Raw genomic sequence first — 17,061 nt, forward strand, 5'->3', positions numbered from 1 at the left:
CCTATATCGCCGGACCGCGATATGATCCTGAGCCGGCACACTGGAGAAGGAGAGAGTCCCTCCCTCCCCACTGTGCGGGGCTGCCGCTGACCACCAATGACAAGAGGAGGAGGAGGGGAGGGACTGACAGTAAATCATTGAGTTTTCACGATCTCAGTGAGCGCGTGAAAACTCAAATCCGATGGTATATTCTAACCCCCAGGCGTTCCCATGGTGACAGGGACGCTTGCCTGGGGGTTAGAACATACAGGGCCACGCCGCTGACAGTAGAACATTTAAAAACTAATCAGTAACTTTAACTTTATTAATTGGTGATCTCTTTACTGTATACCTTACTAGGTCTTAGCTCCGGTAACTAGTGATGTCCGGTTCATGAACGAATCGTTCATTTGAATCGATTCAGTTCAGTGAACCGGAGGAGTCGATTCACTTGAATGATCCGATCCGTTTGAATCGGCTCATCACAGCAGACAGTCACAGCAGACAGAGACGCTCAGCTCACCACCTCACGCTGGCAGCAGGAGCCTGAGGGAGGGACTGGGGAGGAGTCAGTAATATGATCTTAGAGTGGAAGAGCTGCTTCTGCCAGCCCCACCCCTCCCCGCCCACCAACCAATCACCGACCAGAGCTGAGGGGGCGAGGCAAGCACATCACACTAGCAGCTCTGACGCGAGTCCTCGGAGTAGTGCAGGGTCAGGGAGTCTAAATGAATCAAATGAGTCACAAGAATCTAAAGATCCGACTCAGTTAGTGACTCATTCGATTCATTGAGTTAGAAGAGCCGGGAGTCAGACTGTAGAACAGTTTACACTGAGGCTGTCGGCTCTTGTTGCAGCAGTGATAAGGAGCAGAGAGATAAGAGAAGGGACAGATGACACAGAGTTTAGATTACAGGATGAATTAAATTAACCCTTTAGAATCAAATTGGCTTCTCAGGAGATATATATGTTAAAGGCATATATAGGCAGTACTACTGAATGAGATGCCTTTAACATATATATCTCCTGAGAATCCAATTTGATTTGTGGGATCTGTGGATGGCACCTTTATGGGGAGGGGGGGGGGGATCTGTGGATGGCACTGTTTAGGGGAGGGGGGGGATCTGTGGATGGCACCGTTTAGGGGAGGGGGGGTGTCTGTGGATGGCACCGTTTAGGGGAGGGGGGGGATCTGTGGATGGCACCGTTTAGGGGAGGGGGGGGATCTGTGGATGGCACCGTTTAGGGGAGGGGGGGGATCTGTGGATGGCACCGTTTAGGGGAGGGGGGGGGGAATCTGTGGATGGCACCGTTTAGGGGAGGGGGGGGGGAATCTGTGGATGGCACCGTTTAGGGGAGGGGGGGATCTGTGGATGGCACCGTTTAGGGGAGGGGGGGGATCTGTGGATGGCACCGTTTAGGGGAGGGGGGGGATCTGTGGATGGCACCGTTTAGGGGAGGGGGGGGGATCTGTGGATGGCACCGTTTAGGGGAGGGGGGGGGATCTGTGGATGGCACCGTTTAGGGGAGGGGGGGGATCTGTGGATGGCACCGTTTAGGGGAGGGGGGGGATCTGTGGATGGCACCGTTTAGGGGAGGGGGGGGATCTGTGGATAGCACCGTTTAGGGGAGGGGGGGGGATCTGTGGATGGCACCGTTTAGGGGAGGGGGGGGATCTGTGGATGGCACTGTTTAGGGGAGGGGGGGATCTGTGGATGGCACTGTTTAGGGGAGGGGGGGATCTGTGGATGGCACTGTTTAGGGGAGGGGGGGGGGATCTGTGGATGGCACCGTTTAGGGGAGGGGGGGATCTGTGGATGGCACCGTTTAGGGGAGGGAGGGGGATCAGCTCCCTGCTGCTGTGTGCACAAAGCACAGGGCAGCAGGGAGAGTGTAAAGTCCTATTCACCCTAATAGAGCTCTATTAGGGTGAATATGACAAGGGTTCTAGCCCTTAAGGAGACTAATAGTTATTAAATAAAAAGTAAAAAAAAGTTTAAACACGCCCCCCCCAAATATAGAAAACAATATATCGCAATATATATCGCACATGCTTAAAATTATATCGCAATATAGATTTTAGGCCATATCGCCCACCCCTAGTTTCTACTCTAGGGGTGCATCAGGGGGGCTTCAAATGGGACATGGTGTCAAAAAAACCAGTCGAGCAAAACCTGCCTTCCAAAAAACGTATGGCATTCCTTTCCTTCTGCGCCCTGCCGTTTTCCCGTACAGCGGTTTACGACCACATATAGGGTGTTGCTGTAAACTACAGAATCAGGGCCATAAATATTGAGTTTGGTTTGCTTTGTAACTGGAAAAAAAATGATTAAGATGGAAAATCTGCCAAAAAAGTGACATTTTTAAATTGTATCTCTATTTTCCATTAATTCTTGTGAAACACCTAAAGGGTTAACAAAGTTTGTAAAATCAGTTTTGAAAGCCTTGAGGCGTGTAGTTTATAGAGTGGGGTAATTTTTGGGTGGTTTCACTTTCTACAGTCCTGATCAAAAGTTTAAGACCACTTGAAAAATTGCAAAAAATTATATTTTACATTGTTGGATCTTAACAAAGTTCCAAGTAGAGCTTCAACATGCAACAAGAAGAAAGGAGAGTGAGACAAAACATTTTTTGAGCATTCAATTAATTGAAAAAAAACTATTAAACTGAAACAGGCTGTATTTTAGCTGATCAAAAATTTAGGACCACATGCCTTTAAAAAGGCCAAATCTGTGCAAAGATGTGGATTCATTGTCATTTTCTGTCAGGGACACGTTGTGATGGCAAAGGCAAAAAAAACTCTCCTTTTTTGAACGTGGTCGGGTTGTATAAGCAGGGTCTCTCACAGCGCGCCATCGCTGCTGAGGTGGGACGCAGTAAGACAGTCATTTGGAATTTCTTAAATGATCGTGAGGGTTATGGAACAAAAAAGTCAAGTGGAAGACCCAAAAAAATTTCACCGTCAAGACACTGGACGATCCTCGACCCAAATTAAGGCCCTTACTGGTGCTGACTGCAGCCCCATAACCATCAGACGGCATCTGAGACTGAAGGGCTTCAAAAACAAAAAACGTCTTCAAAGACCTCGTCTCCTTGGACGCCACAGAACTGCTCGTTTGGACTTTGCAAGAGAGCACCAAACATGGGACATTCAAAGGTGGAAGAAAGTTTTATTCTCTGATGAGAAAAAATGTAAACCTTGATGGTCCTGATGGTTTCCAACGTTACTGGCATGACAAGCAGATCCCACCTGAGATGTTTTCTACGCGCCACAGTGGAGGGGGCGCCATAATGGTCTGGGGTGCTTTTTCCTTCAGTGGAACAATGGAGCTTCAGGAAGTGCAGGGGCGTCAAACGGCCGCTGGCTATGTCCAGATGTTGCAGAGAGCATTCCTCATGACTGAGGGCCCTCGTCTGTGTGGAAACAACTGGGTTTTTCAACAGGACAACACTACAGTACACAATGCCCGCAGGACAAGGGACTTCTTCCAGGAGAATAACATCACTCTTTTGGCCCATCCTGCGTGTTCCCCTGATCTAAATCCAATTGAGAACCTTTGGGGATGGATGGCAAGGGAAGTTTACAAAAATGGACAACAGTTCCAGACAATAGATGGCCTTTGTGTGGCCGTCTTCACCACTTGGAGAAATGTTCCCACTCACCTCATGGAAACGCTTGCATCTAGCATGCCGAAACTAATTTTTGAAGTGATCAACAATAATGGCGAAGCTACTCATTACTAAGTTCATGTTTGGAAGTTGGATTTTTGTTTTGTTTTTTTTTTGGGGGGGGGGGGGGGGTTAGTTTTTTTTTTGGAGGTGTGGTCCTAAACTTTTGATCAGCTGAAAAACGGCCTGTTTCGGTTTATGTGTGGTTTTCATTAAATTGAATGCTCAAAAACTGTTTTGTCTCACTCCCATTTCTTCTTGTTGCATGTTGAAGCTCTACTTGGAACCTTGTTAAGATCCAGCCATGCTAAATATGATTTTTGGCCATTTTTTCAAGTTGTCTTAAACTTTTGATCAGGACTGTATTATGTAAGCCTCGCAAAGTGACTTCAGACCTTAACTGGTCCCTAAAAATTGGGTTTTTGAAAATTTCTGAGAAATTTAAAGATTTGCTTCTAAACTTCTAAGCCTTGTAAACATTCCCAAAATGATCCAAACATGAAGTAGACATATGGGGAATGTAAAGTAATAACTATTTTTGGAGGTATTACTATGCATTATAGAAGTAGAGAAATTGAAACTTGGAAATTTGCAATTTTTTACAAATTTTTGGTAAATCTGGTATTTTTTTATAAATAAAAATGAATTTTTTTAACTTCATTTTATCAGTGTCATTAAGTACAATATGTGACGAAAAAAAACTATCTCAGAATGGCCTGGATAAGTCAAAGCGTTTTAAAGTTATCAGCACTTAAAGTGACACTGGTCAGATTTGCAAAAAATGGCCTGGTCCTTAAGGTGAAATAGGGCAATAGGGGATATGATAGAAACTTTCAAATACATAAAGGGAATCAACAAGGTAAAAGAGGAGAGAATATTTAAAAGAAGAAAACTGCTACAAGAGGACATAGTGTTAAATTAGAGGGGCAAAGGTTTAAAAGTAATATCAGGAAGTATTACTTTACTGAGAGAGTAGTGGATGCATGGAATAGCCTTCCTGCAGAAGTGGTAGCTGCAAATACAGTGAAGGAGTTTAAGCATGCATGGGATAGGCATACGGCCATCCTTCATATAAGATAGGGCCAGGGGCTATTCATAGTATTCAGTATATTGGGCAGACTAGATGGGCCAAATGGTTCTTATCTGCCGACACATTCTATGTTTCTATGTTTCCACATTATTAAGCAGAGCACCATTTTCAAGCAATATGAAAAAAAAAAAAAAAGGATCTCTCTGCTGCCGAAAAGAGTGAAATAGTTCAATGCCTTGGACAAGGTATGAAAACATTAGATATTAAACGAAAACTTAAGCGTGATCATCGCACTATTAAGAGATTTGTGACAGATTCAGAGCACAGACGGGTTCGTGCAGATATTGGCACATTGAGGAATATTTCCGCCAGATCCATGCATTGGATCAAGAGAGCAGCTGCTAAAATACCATTGCATAGCAGCAAATAGATATTTGAAGCTCCTGGTGCCTCTGGAGTCCCACGGACATCAAGGTGTAGAGTCCCCAGAGTCTTGCACCTGTGCATAAAGCTTCTATTCGGCCACCACTAACCAATCAGAAACGGCTGCTTAGGGCAGAAAAATACATGAAGACTAATTTCAAACACTGCTGTTCACTGATGAGTGCCATGCAACCCTGGATGGTCCAGATGGATGGTTGGAGAACGGCCACCCTGTTCCAACAAGGCTGCGACGTTGGCAAGGCGGTGTTGGAGTCATGTTTTGGGCCGGAATCATGGGAAGAGAGCTGGTCGGCCCCTTTAGGGTCCCTGAAGGTGTAAAGATGACCTCTGCAAAGTAGGGTTGTCCCGATACCACTTTTTTAGGACCGAGTACAAGTACCGATACTTTTTTTCAAGTAGTCACCGATACCGAATACCGATACTTTTTTTAAATGTCATGTGACCGTTTTGGGGGGATCTGTGGATGACGCACTGTCATGTGGGGGATCTGTGGATGGCACTGTTATGGGGGACCTGTGGATGGCACTGTTATGGGGGATCTGTGGATGGCACTGTTATGGGGGATCTGTGGATGGCACTGTTATGGGGGATCTGTGGATGGCGCTGTTATGGGGGATCTGTGGATGGCGCTGTTATGGGGGATCTGTGGATGGCGCTGTTATGGGGGATCTGTGGATGGCACTGTTATGGGGATCTGTGGATGGCACTGTTATGGGGGATCTGTGGATGGCACTGTTATGGGGGATCTGTGGATGGCACTGTTATGGGGGATCTGTGGATGGCACTGTTATGGGGGATCTGTGGATGGCACTGTTATGGGGGATCTGTGGATGGCACTGTTATGGGGGATCTGTGGATGGCACTGTTATGGGGGATCTGTGGATGGCACTGTTATGGGGGATCTGTGGATGGCACTGTTATGGGGGATCTGTGGATGGCACTGTTATGGGGGATCTGTGGATGGCACTGTTATGGGGGATCTGTGGATGGCACTGTTATGGGGGATCTGTGGATGGCACTGTTATGGGGGATCTGTGGATGGCACTGTTATGGGGGATCTGTGGATGGCACTGTTATGGGGGATCTGTGGATGGCACTGTTATGGGGGATCTGTGGATGGCACTGTTATGGGGGATCTGTGGATGGCACTGTTATGGGGGATCTGTGGATGGCACTGTTATGGGGGATCTGTGGATGGCACTGTTATGGGGGATCTGTGGATGGCACTGTTATGGGGGATCTGTGGATGGCACTGTTATGGGGGATCTGTGGATGGCACTGTTATGGGGGATCTGTGGATGGCACTGTTATGGGGGATCTGTGGATGGCACTGTTATGGGGGATCTGTGGATGGCACTGTTATGGGGGATCTGTGGATGGCACTGTTATGGGGGATCTGTGGATGGCACTGTTATGGGGATTTGTGGATGGCACTGTTATGGGGATCTGTGGATGGTACTGCTATGGGGTGGGATATCTGTGGATGGCATTGTTATGGGGATCTGTGGATGGCACTGTTATGGGGGATCTGTGGATGGCACTGTTATGGGGATCTGTGGATGGTACTGCTATGGGGTGGGATATCTGTGGATGGCATTGTTATGGGGTGGGGGGATCTGAGGATGGCATTGTTATTTGGTGGGGGATCTGTGGATGGTGCTGTTATAGGGGATCTGTGAATGGAACTGTTATGGGGGGGATCTGTGGATGACACTGCTATATGTCATCCACAGATCCCCCTCATAACAGTGTCCCCCAATACACCGGGCCCCGCTGCTCACCGAAGTATTTATAAACGTGAATCCTTATCCTGTTATTAAGTTGAACTAACGCTGCCCTCTCCCATGTTCCCCTGTATCCCCCCAGCACTTACTTAAGCTTCCATAGCAGGCAGAGCGGATGGCACCAGTAACGTCACTCACTGACGTCGCGCGTCTGCTCCGCCTGCTTCATTCATAAAGTGGGCGGAGCAGGCGCTCTACGTCAGTGAGTGACGTTACTGCTGCCGTCTCCTCCGCCTGCTATTGAAGCTTACAGGGGGATACAGGGGATACAGGGGAACATGGGAGAGGGCAGCGTTAGTTCAACTTAATAACAGGATAAGGATTCACGTTTATAAATACTTTGGTGAGCGGCGGGGCCCGGTGTAAGAGTACAGTGACTGCACCGGGCCCCGCCCATAGTTACGGACTCCAGCCCCTCCTCTCTCCCGTTGCTGCATCTTTGCCGGGGCGCAAAAATATTCATTGCGGGAAAAAAAAAAAGTATTCTATTTATGTATCGGGGCGGGGTATCGGCGGCTGAGTACCGCCGAGAAAACTCGGAATCGGTCCCGATACCGATACTAGTATCGGTATCGGGACAACCCTACTGCAAAGTATGAGGAGTTTCTGACTGACCGCTTTCTTCCCTGGTACAGAAGGAAGAACTATGCTTTCCATAATAAAAAATCATCTTCATGCATGACAATGCACCATCTCATGCTGCTAAGAATACCTCCATCAATGGCTGCTATGTGGATAAAAGGAAAGAAAGTCATGGTGTGGCCTCCATCCTCCCCTGACCTCAATCCTATTGAGAACCTTTGGGGCATCCTCAAGAAAAAGATCTATGAGGGTGGGCGGCAGTTTACATCCAAACAGCAGCCCTGGGAGGCTATTCTGACATCTTGGAAACAAATTCAAGCACAAACTGTCCAAAAACCTCACAAGTTCAATGAATGCAAGACTTGTGAAGGGTCTATCAAATAAGGGGTCCTATGTTAAAATGCAACGTGACCTGTTAAAATGTTTAAAAAGTTAAAATGTTGTTAAAAGTTTGATTGAAATTGCTTTGGATTTCAATAAATATGCAGCAAACACAACAAATGACAATTTTCAGTTCTTTACAACCTGTAAAGTGTTTTGAAACTTACTCTGCGTAATAATTTGGAACAGCGCATTGTAAGTTTATGTTTAAAAAAAAAATACTGTTATCATTAGGTTTCTTCAATAAAATTTGAATTGTCCCCTTAATAGTTGATAACATGAGAATTATGCTGACTGTTATTTACATCAATTATTTAGGTAAATGAGAAAAATATCATTTAAATTATGCATAATCATTTGGAACAGGGTGTAATGTGACACTGAGCCTAGAATATTAAACCTTTTAACAATATTCTAATTTTAAGTTGCTGAAATAAATGAACTTTTCCATGATATTCTAATTTTTCGAGTTTCACCTGTATAGAAAAGTGTGGGACCACGTTATGCCTGGGGCCTTGTGCATATAGCCATTGAAATGAAAGGGTCAGCATACAGTCTGGACGCTGTCCGTTCACAAAACGGATGCATCCAGATGGGGAAACTCACTCGTGTGAAATTAGATTAGGACAGATGAGTATTTTATCATTCGCACGCAATGGTTTACATAACTGTTACTTCGCCGTTCACACGATGTACATTACCACAATTCAATAATGACTTATATTTTAAATGATTTTACAAGTGCTAACGAGTCATTAGCATTTTTTACTGTGATCTACTCATCTAAATTAGACTTAAGAAAGAGACCTCTATTTCAACCTGACATATTCAAGGGTATTTAAAGAGAACCCGTCACTATGGAAATGCAGTGTAATCTGCAGGCAGCATGTTATAGAGCAGGAGGAGCTGAGCAGACTGATCTATACATTTAGGGGAAAATATTTAGTATAACATGTATTTTATTCATTTATATCCCTGCTCGTTCTGGGCTTTGTAGTCAAGAAGGTGGTGCTATCAGTGATTGACAGCTGTCTGTGTATACACAGTCATAGAGGGAAGGCTGTCAGTCACTGATAGGACCGCCTCATGGACTTCAAAGCCCAGAATGAAAAGGGATTTAAATTCCCATGAAGCTATATATCAATCTGCTCAGCTCCTCCTGCTCTATAACATGATGCCTGCAGATTGCACTGCATTTTCATGGCGACAGGTTCTCTTCACATCTTGCAGTCACAGTGCCCTCAGATTTTAGACCAGAGAGGATAATCCTTTCCCAGGTACTGTATATGGCACCGCATTCCCCGGTCACACCACTGAAACGCTGCTTCTCATACAGCAGGATCCCATTACAATGCAGAATTTGGGAGCCGAGCAACACGGATCCAGAATATGTGCATTGGCGTGAGGCCTGAAGGAAACCGCCAAATATATAGCCTTCAGCTATTTCCTCAACATACAACAGAGCATACTGGGAGGAGGCAGGGTGCCTGGTTGCGATGAGTACCGCATGGCCTCTGATTAAACTAATGACGAGCGCACCGTTTAGCCGGTCCGTTTTATTAATACTGCACTCCCAATAACAATGCAGACTGTTCTGTCTTCATACACGTGCACACAGTGTGCAGTCTGACATTCAGTATAAACCATTCCTGTCTTCCAAATAAGAGAACTGTTTTCTGTAGTCCAACTTGTTTATTGACAGGAGTATTGATGTGCGATCAATTGATTGGTAAAACAGATATACTAGCACAAAGATCTTTCCCAGAATGCCCTGCACTACGCACAATGCTTAGCACAAGCCCAGCCGCTATATAATGTATGGCACTCTGCTTGGCGAGTACGGAGAAGGCCACGGCGCTCACAGGGGGGCCAGTGCCTTCTCAAACAACTGATCAGCAGTGCTCCCGGGTGTGAGGCCTAACTTATCAATATCACACTGACTCCCAGCTCTTCAAAGGAAACCATACAGCAGGAGTACAGATCATACACTGAGCAGTCACTAAGGTGCATGGGTCCTGCTAGTTCTGGGACATTGAGGTTCCTGAAAACATCTGACCAGCAAGGTTGCTGGGTGGTCCTAAGAACAGGTCAACCAGAAAACATAAATAAAAAAGTCATTGCAGACAACCCCTTTAAAATGAACCGTTGCACTGACAGGAGAGATGTGCACTGAACACGGCGGACATCTAAGGGCTGTTTCACACGAGCGAGTCCATTGTGGGAATCGCGCTCCGTGTGTGAGAGTGATCCTCCGCTCTGGACTTGCAGGAGTGCTCGGCATTGTCAGGATTTATAATGCTGTGTGTCTCTGCTTGGGCTTTTTTCCACAGAATCCTAGTGACATAAAGCTGTCAGTATGATTCTGTAGAAATAAGGACAAGCAGAGACACACAGCATTATAAATCATGATACTGTCGTGCGCTCCTGCAAGTCCAGAGCGGAGGATCACTCTCACACACGGAGCGCGATTCCCGCAATGGACTTGCTAGTGTGAAACAGCCCTTAAGAAGTCATTATCAGTGGGGTTTTTTTAACCGTGTCCTCTAGACCAGGGGTGAGCACTCTAACGCACTCCAGCTGTTGTGAAACTACAACTCCCAGCAAGCCCCACTTAGTCGAGTAGGAGAACATTTCAGCAGGTTTGCATGCTGGGAGTTGTAGTTTGGTCTGGAGTGCCGGAGGTTGTTGACCCCTATCTAGACTCTATATAGGCTGTGTTACCGTCACCTCTTCTGACACGTTTCAGTAAATACTTATATTCTCCATGAAATAACAATCCTGGAGCATCGGTGCATTATGTCATTCCTCTAATATTCCTACTGAGTACATTGACCACTGGGTGCTACAGGGTGTGCCCCAGCACTGCTAGTAGGAAGAACAGAGAACCGGCACAAAAGCCAGACTAGGACGTGCCAGAGCTCCGATAGGCAGCGGTGAAGGTGACCCTAGGGCAGACATGTCAGGCCCCTCCAAGCATCATGGGCATTCATTAGTAGAGATCTGCAGGGCGGCACTACAGTAAAGTGGCACCCCAGATATAGCCCAGCTGTGCAGACACTTGTGCCATAGTGGCACCAGGGTGAATCTGCCCACTAACAGCTGCCAAAGTTAAGAGGCTCTTTACCTTTAATGCCCTGTATGGCACATCTATAACCCTACTGTAATGTTTAATGCATGGCAGTACACGGGGCACCACAAGTACAAGCAGATGCCCTATAGACACAGCTGCCCACAGCCAGAGTGGCACTGCCATCTGGAAAGAATGCTGCCCCAGGCACAGCAGCTTTCAGGCCATGTGTAGCTGCCCCTATGAGAGCCCCCCGGGTAACGAGCACGCGGGTCTTACCATCCGGGAAATCCCGGTCGCTGATGTGCTGTAAGTTGTGCCCGAGCTCGGGCTTTTCCAGCTCCACTTCCACCCGGTACGGATCCGGCCGCTCGACCACTCCCCGGGCACGGCCTGGCTTCGGGCTGGCGTCGGGGGACACACAACAAGTCACCGTATTGCCCATGCTGGCTTCCCCCAGAGGCGGCAGTGAGGGACACCTCGAAGGGCCAGACTCTCCTCCTTCTGCGCGGAGGCCTCCCCCTGTCCGTCACGGGCAGTCACAACACAGGCATGGGCACACTGCTACAAAAACAATGGACACGGGGCTGCTCCTAGGACGGCCGAGCCGGATACCGCATCCTCCTCTCCCAGCCGGTCCCACGGGAGCTGAGGGCGGTAGTGAATCCGTGACGCAACACACACCCCTCCGCCGACGTCACGCCTCCCTCCCTTTACCCCTCGGAGGTATTTTCCGCTATCTCCACAGTCCACCAATGGGAGCTATGGTGGGCGGAGACAATACGTGGGACTTGGACTTCATTGCAGCCAATCACAGAGCAGCTTTTCGCTAAGATGGGCGTGCGGCTGTAGGCAGCGTAATACGAGCGTCGGCCGCTCCGTCACGTGTCCGCACGTCTCTGCCGACTCAATGCATCCAACCAATCAGTGCGTTCCTGGGCGGAGTTTCTTCAGAGTGAGGTTTGGCACGCACGACTTCCTGACATTCCATGCTCTGTGATTGTAGCACGTATTTTGAATAAGCGAGACTTTGCATTCGCTGTTTCCCCGGCGAGCGTAACCCGGTAACTATGCGGGGGAACCTTTGTGGGTGGTCGTGAATACTGGTGTGAATGACCTGCGTCACATGTAGTGACTGAACCTTCTGTCTCTTTAGTAATTTATGGTAGAGAATAGCAGCTGTTATGTGGTCGCTGTGACAACAGCTTTAGTAATCTCCCCGCCAGGTTTTGTGAAGGGATGTCGAGGCACCAGTCATGTTTTCACCCTCATTCCCGTTTTTCTGTGGAGCCATAGTGCCATGCAGACCAGTTCTGAATGCTGTGGAATACTAGGATGGGCACCTTGCCCCAGAATTCCCCGAGGGCGTGCCCATGCCTGGGGTGTTATTGACAAAAATGTTTTGATTATATTTTCTTAAGCCTTTTAAAATATATATATATATATATTTTTTCCCCGTGTTTTCTAATATAAAGTGCAGCCAAAGTGATGGAGCGGCCTCAGGTCTGAACCGGTGTAATGAATGAGCTCTTAGGGAGCAGTAAATAGCTACAAAGAGAGGAAAAGTACACCCCCTCCACCTCTGTCAGTTCTGCCCCTGAACCGCGCCGCCCTATGCAGGAGCCCAGTTTGCCCTGGTTCGTCATACTGGTTGTTTTGCAATACTAATTGAAAACAATGTTTTAAGGGTACGGTCCCGGACTGCTAACACTGCGCATGTCCCGGGCTCTGGCAGCGGCAACATCTACTGTATCTGCGTCTTCAGGATGCATTTACAATTGAGAACTAGACCCAGGCATCTGCATGTGTGCACACAGATCCCGGGGTGTAGCTGGGGAAAGGAGGAGCGCAGTAGGTTAGCACCCGCCTAGTTCCTGCCACGCTACTGTCTATTGCACACAGGAGCTGTGGCCCCTCAGCACCTTATACCCTTATTTTCACCCAGGCAGCCCCCCTGAGGCTAGCATCGGAGCATCTCATGCTCAGAGTCCAATGCGCTCCCTTGCCCTGCGCTAAATCGTGCAGGGCACGGGCTCTTTTGTTTATCATAACACACTGGGCGTGTTCGGTGACATCACCGGCTCTGATGGCGGGCTCTAGCACTGCCCTAGCCATTTTACCGGCTAGGGCAGGGCTAAATTCTGCCCATCAGTGCCGGGTACGTCACTGGGCTTCCTGGCAGCCCCATGGAGAGCCCCGGTACGTCACCGGATATCCAAAAAATGCCTTTGCCCTGCGCGATTTAGTCCAGGGCAAAGGAGAGCATCGAAGCATGAACTGCTCTGATGCTCAAGTCAGGGGGGCTGCCGGGGGGAAAATGGAGGTATGTCCGGGTTCAGCTCTGAACCCGGACAACCCCTTTAAAGCCTATGTACACCTTCAGAGCCTTTTTTTATTTTTTTTTACTAATTTTGGGCTAAAAATCATTTTTTTTAATTGGTCTTTATTAAAAATATTGAGCCGCTCTGTAACAAAGGGTTAGCAGTTTTTCTAGCTGTGAATCATACTTTTTACTTGTCATCTAATAACTCTTATCTCATAAACACTTATTTAACCCATTCAGGACCCTGCCATTTTTCACCTTAAGGACCAGGCCATATTTTCCCCTCCCACGACAGCACCTTAGAGAGATGGCTCCGCCTCCAGGACAGGAAACCTGCAGCATAAAAAGGTGGAGCCACTCTACCTGCTTGGGAAAAGATTGCAGGGAAATGGCTGGTGGGACTTCTGCAGGAAGGGCTAAGGTTGGCGTTCATAAGATATCCCACAGAAAGATTTTTTATTTCGAGATCTTCTCTCGCATTAATGCAAGAAATAAAAAAATTAACAAACAAAAATGTGTTGATTCCTGTCCCAGAGTTAGAGGAAGGGAGAGGATTCTATTCTACTCAGTTCCTAGTAGGGCTGCACGATATATCGCAAAAGTAATCCAATCGCGATAAACGGAAAATGCGGTTTGGCGATTCTGCCGAGCCGAAAATGCCGCGATTATTATATATGAAGGGGCCCCTATTGATAAAAAAGTCCTCTGTCCTATTGATAACAGGTCCAGCCTCTGTACTTACTTTCACAATGAATGCACTGCAGCGCAGCGACGAGCGGGAGCAAGCGAGGCAGCCGGCCGGCGCGTGACTGACGTCACTTAGTCACGCTCCTGCTTCCTGAATTAAGTGACGTCAGTCACGCGCCGGCCGGCTCGCTCTCTGCCGCTCTCTGCACTGCAGTGCATTCATAGTGAAAGTACAGAGGCTGGCCATTTTATGATAGAGCGGCGCCCAGGGATCTAAGTGCACTTACTATTATTCCTGGGCGCCGCTCCGTTCGTCCGCTGTGGCCCCCGGTATTTTCAACATTCAGAGCAAGGAGGAGGAGACGCCAGTGTCTCTCCTTCTCCCTGACAGCAGCTCTGTCCAATCAGAGCTCAGAGCTCAGAGCCAGGGAGAAAAAAAACTCCCTGGTTCTGAGCTGTGATTGGACAGCGCTGCTGTCATGGAGACGGAGAGACACTGGCGTCTCCTCCTCCTTGCTCTGAATGTTGAAAATACCGGGGGCCACAGCGGACGAACGGAGCGGCGCCCAGGAATAATAGTAAGTGCACTTAGATCCCTGGGCGCCGCTCTATGCAGCCTGCTACTAAGTTTATATTCTTTGGACCTATGAAAGGTCCTCTTTAATTACATTCATTGGTGACGCAGTGTGCCCCCCCCCCCCCCCAAAGCCTCCCCCCCCCCCATTATCACTTGCCACAAGTCCCCCCCCCCCCCCTTCCCCATTGTTATATGGTGGCCACAGCGTCCCATCCCCTCCAGTGGTGGCAGTGGCAGATTACACTGCTGGGGCTCAGATCGTTACCATGGCAGCCAGGACACTACTGAAGCCCTGGCTGCCATGTTCAGCTCCCTGCTGCTGTGTGCACAGAGCCCAGGGCAGCAGGGAGACATGTGAGATCCTATTCACCCTGATAGAGCTCTATCAGGGTGAATAGCACAAGGGTGTAAAAAGATCCAGGTTCTAGTCCCTAAGGGAAGAAATGGTTATTAAATAAAAAGTTTAAAAAAACACCAAAATACTAAAAGTTTAAATGGCCCCCTTCCCAGTTTTACATAATTTTTTTTACAAACAATAAAGAATAAACATATTACATATCGCCACGTCCGAAAAAGTGTGAGCTATTAATATTACAAAATATTTCCGCTTGGTGAAGGCAGTAACAGAAAAAAAAAACTCTAAACCACGCAATTCGCCATTTTTAGTCACCTTGTCCCCCAGAAGATGTCCCTGGATGTGAGAGGCATGTGGTGCTGTATTCTCCTATATGTAGACCTGGCTCACTACTGGGACCTGCGTCTCATCTTCTCAAAGTCCTTTTTTTAAAATTATCAGTATATTACTATTTTCAATTTGGCGACTAAAAAATTTAATTTGGCTCCTAAATTTTTTTGTTTAGTTTAGTTTATGTGCGCAGTTTAGGACACATGAAGGGACACATAGGGCCATGAGGGGGACCAGCATAAGATGCTATATGTGTGTCTTATGCTGGCCCCCCTCGTGGCCCCATGTGTTATAGCACACATCCTCTATAACAGCGTCCTCCACAGGTCCCCCATAACAGTGCCCTCCGCAGGTCCCCCACATAACGGTGCCCTCCGCAGGTCCCCCACATAACGGTGCCCTCCGCAGGTCCCCCACATAACGGTGCCCTCCGCAGGTCCCCCACATAACGGTGCCCTCCGCAGGTCCCCCACATAACGGTGCCCTCCGCAGGTCCCCCACATAACGGTGCCCTCCGCAGGTCCCCCACATAACGGTGCCCTCCGCAGGTCCCCCACATAACGGTGCCCTCCGCAGGTCCCCCACATAACGGTGCCCTCCGCAGGTCCCCCACATAACGGTGCCCTCCGCAGGTCCCCCACATAACGGTGCCCTCCGCAGGTCCCCCACATAACGGTGCCCTCCGCAGGTCCCCCACATAACGGTGCCCTCCGCAGGTCCCCCACATAACGGTGCCCTCCGCAGGTCCCCCACATAACGGTGCCCTCCGCAGGTCCCCCACATAACGGTGCCCTCCGCAGGTCCCCCACATAACGGTGCCCTCCGCAGGTCCCCCACATAACGGTGCCCTCCGCAGGTCCCCCACATAACGGTGCCCTCCGCAGGTCCCCCACATAACGGTGCCCTCCGCAGGTCCCCCACATAACGGTGCCCTCCGCAGGTCCCCCACATAACGGTGCCCTCCGCAGGTCCCCCACATAACGGTGCCCTCCGCAGGTCCCCCACATAACGGTGCCCTCCGCAGGTCCCCCACATAACGGTGCCCTCCGCAGGTCCCCCACATAACGGTGCCCTCCGCAGGTCCCCCACATAACGGTGCCCTCCGCAGGTCCCCCACATAACGGTGCCCTCCGCAGGTCCCCCACATAACGGTGCCCTCCGCAGGTCCCCCACATAACGGTGCCCTCCGCAGGTCCCCCACATAACGGTGCCCTCCGCAGGTCCCCCACATAACGGTGCCCTCCGCAGGTCCCCCACATAACGGTGCCCTCCGCAGGTCCCCCACATAACGGTGCCCTCCGCAGGTCCCCCACATAACGGTGCCCTCCGCAGGTCCCCCACATAACGGTGCCCTCCGCAGGTCCCCCACATAACGGTGCCCTCCGCAGGTCCCCCACATAACGGTGCCCTCCGCAGGTCCCCCACATAACGGTGCCCTCCGCAGGTCCCCCACATAACGGTGCCCTCCGCAGGTCCCCCACATAACGGTGCCCTCCGCAGGTCCCCCACATAACGGTGCCCTCCGCAGGTCCCCCACATAACGGTGCCCTCCGCAGGTCCCCCACATAACGGTGCCCTCCGCAGGTCCCCCACATAACGGTGCCCTCCGCAGGTCCCCCACATAACGGTGCCCTCCGCAGGTCCCCCACATAACGGTGCCCTCCGCAGGTCCCCCACATAACGGCGCCCTCCGCAGGTCCCCCACATAACGGCGCCCTCCGCAGGTCCCCCACATAACGGCGCCCTCCGCAGGTCCCCCACATAACGGCGCCCTCCGCAGGTCCCCCACATAACGGCGCCCTCCGCAGGTCCCCCACATAACGGCGCCCTCCGCAGGTCCCCCACATAACGGC

The 17,061-nt window shown here is 49.4% G+C and overlaps 2 protein-coding genes across 3 annotated transcripts in view; one reads left to right on the forward strand and one right to left on the reverse strand.

Annotated features, from left to right (window-relative positions):
* Positions 1 to 11,664, reverse strand: part of CCNYL1 (cyclin Y like 1) — a 70,006-nt gene extending 58,342 nt beyond the window's left edge. Inside the window, exon 1 of the mRNA XM_040440033.1 lies at positions 11,216 to 11,664. Within this exon, the coding sequence (XP_040295967.1) occupies positions 11,216 to 11,381 (166 nt within the window). The 5' untranslated portion in view covers positions 11,382 to 11,664. The remainder of the gene's footprint in view (positions 1 to 11,215) is intronic.
* A 251-nt stretch (positions 11,665 to 11,915) lies between these two features.
* Positions 11,916 to 17,061, forward strand: part of METTL21A (methyltransferase like 21A) — an 80,615-nt gene continuing 75,469 nt past the window's right edge. Inside the window, exon 1 of one of the 2 annotated variants that reach the window (XM_040440006.1) lies at positions 11,916 to 11,984. The gene's annotated coding sequence lies outside the window, so the exon portion shown is untranslated. Of the gene's footprint in view, positions 12,001 to 17,061 lie in introns of both variants that reach the window. The other variant, XM_040440005.1, reaches the window with a different exon arrangement.

Source organism: Bufo bufo, chromosome 7, assembly GCF_905171765.1.
Source record: "Bufo bufo chromosome 7, aBufBuf1.1, whole genome shotgun sequence".
NCBI lineage: Eukaryota > Metazoa > Chordata > Amphibia > Anura > Bufonidae > Bufo > Bufo bufo.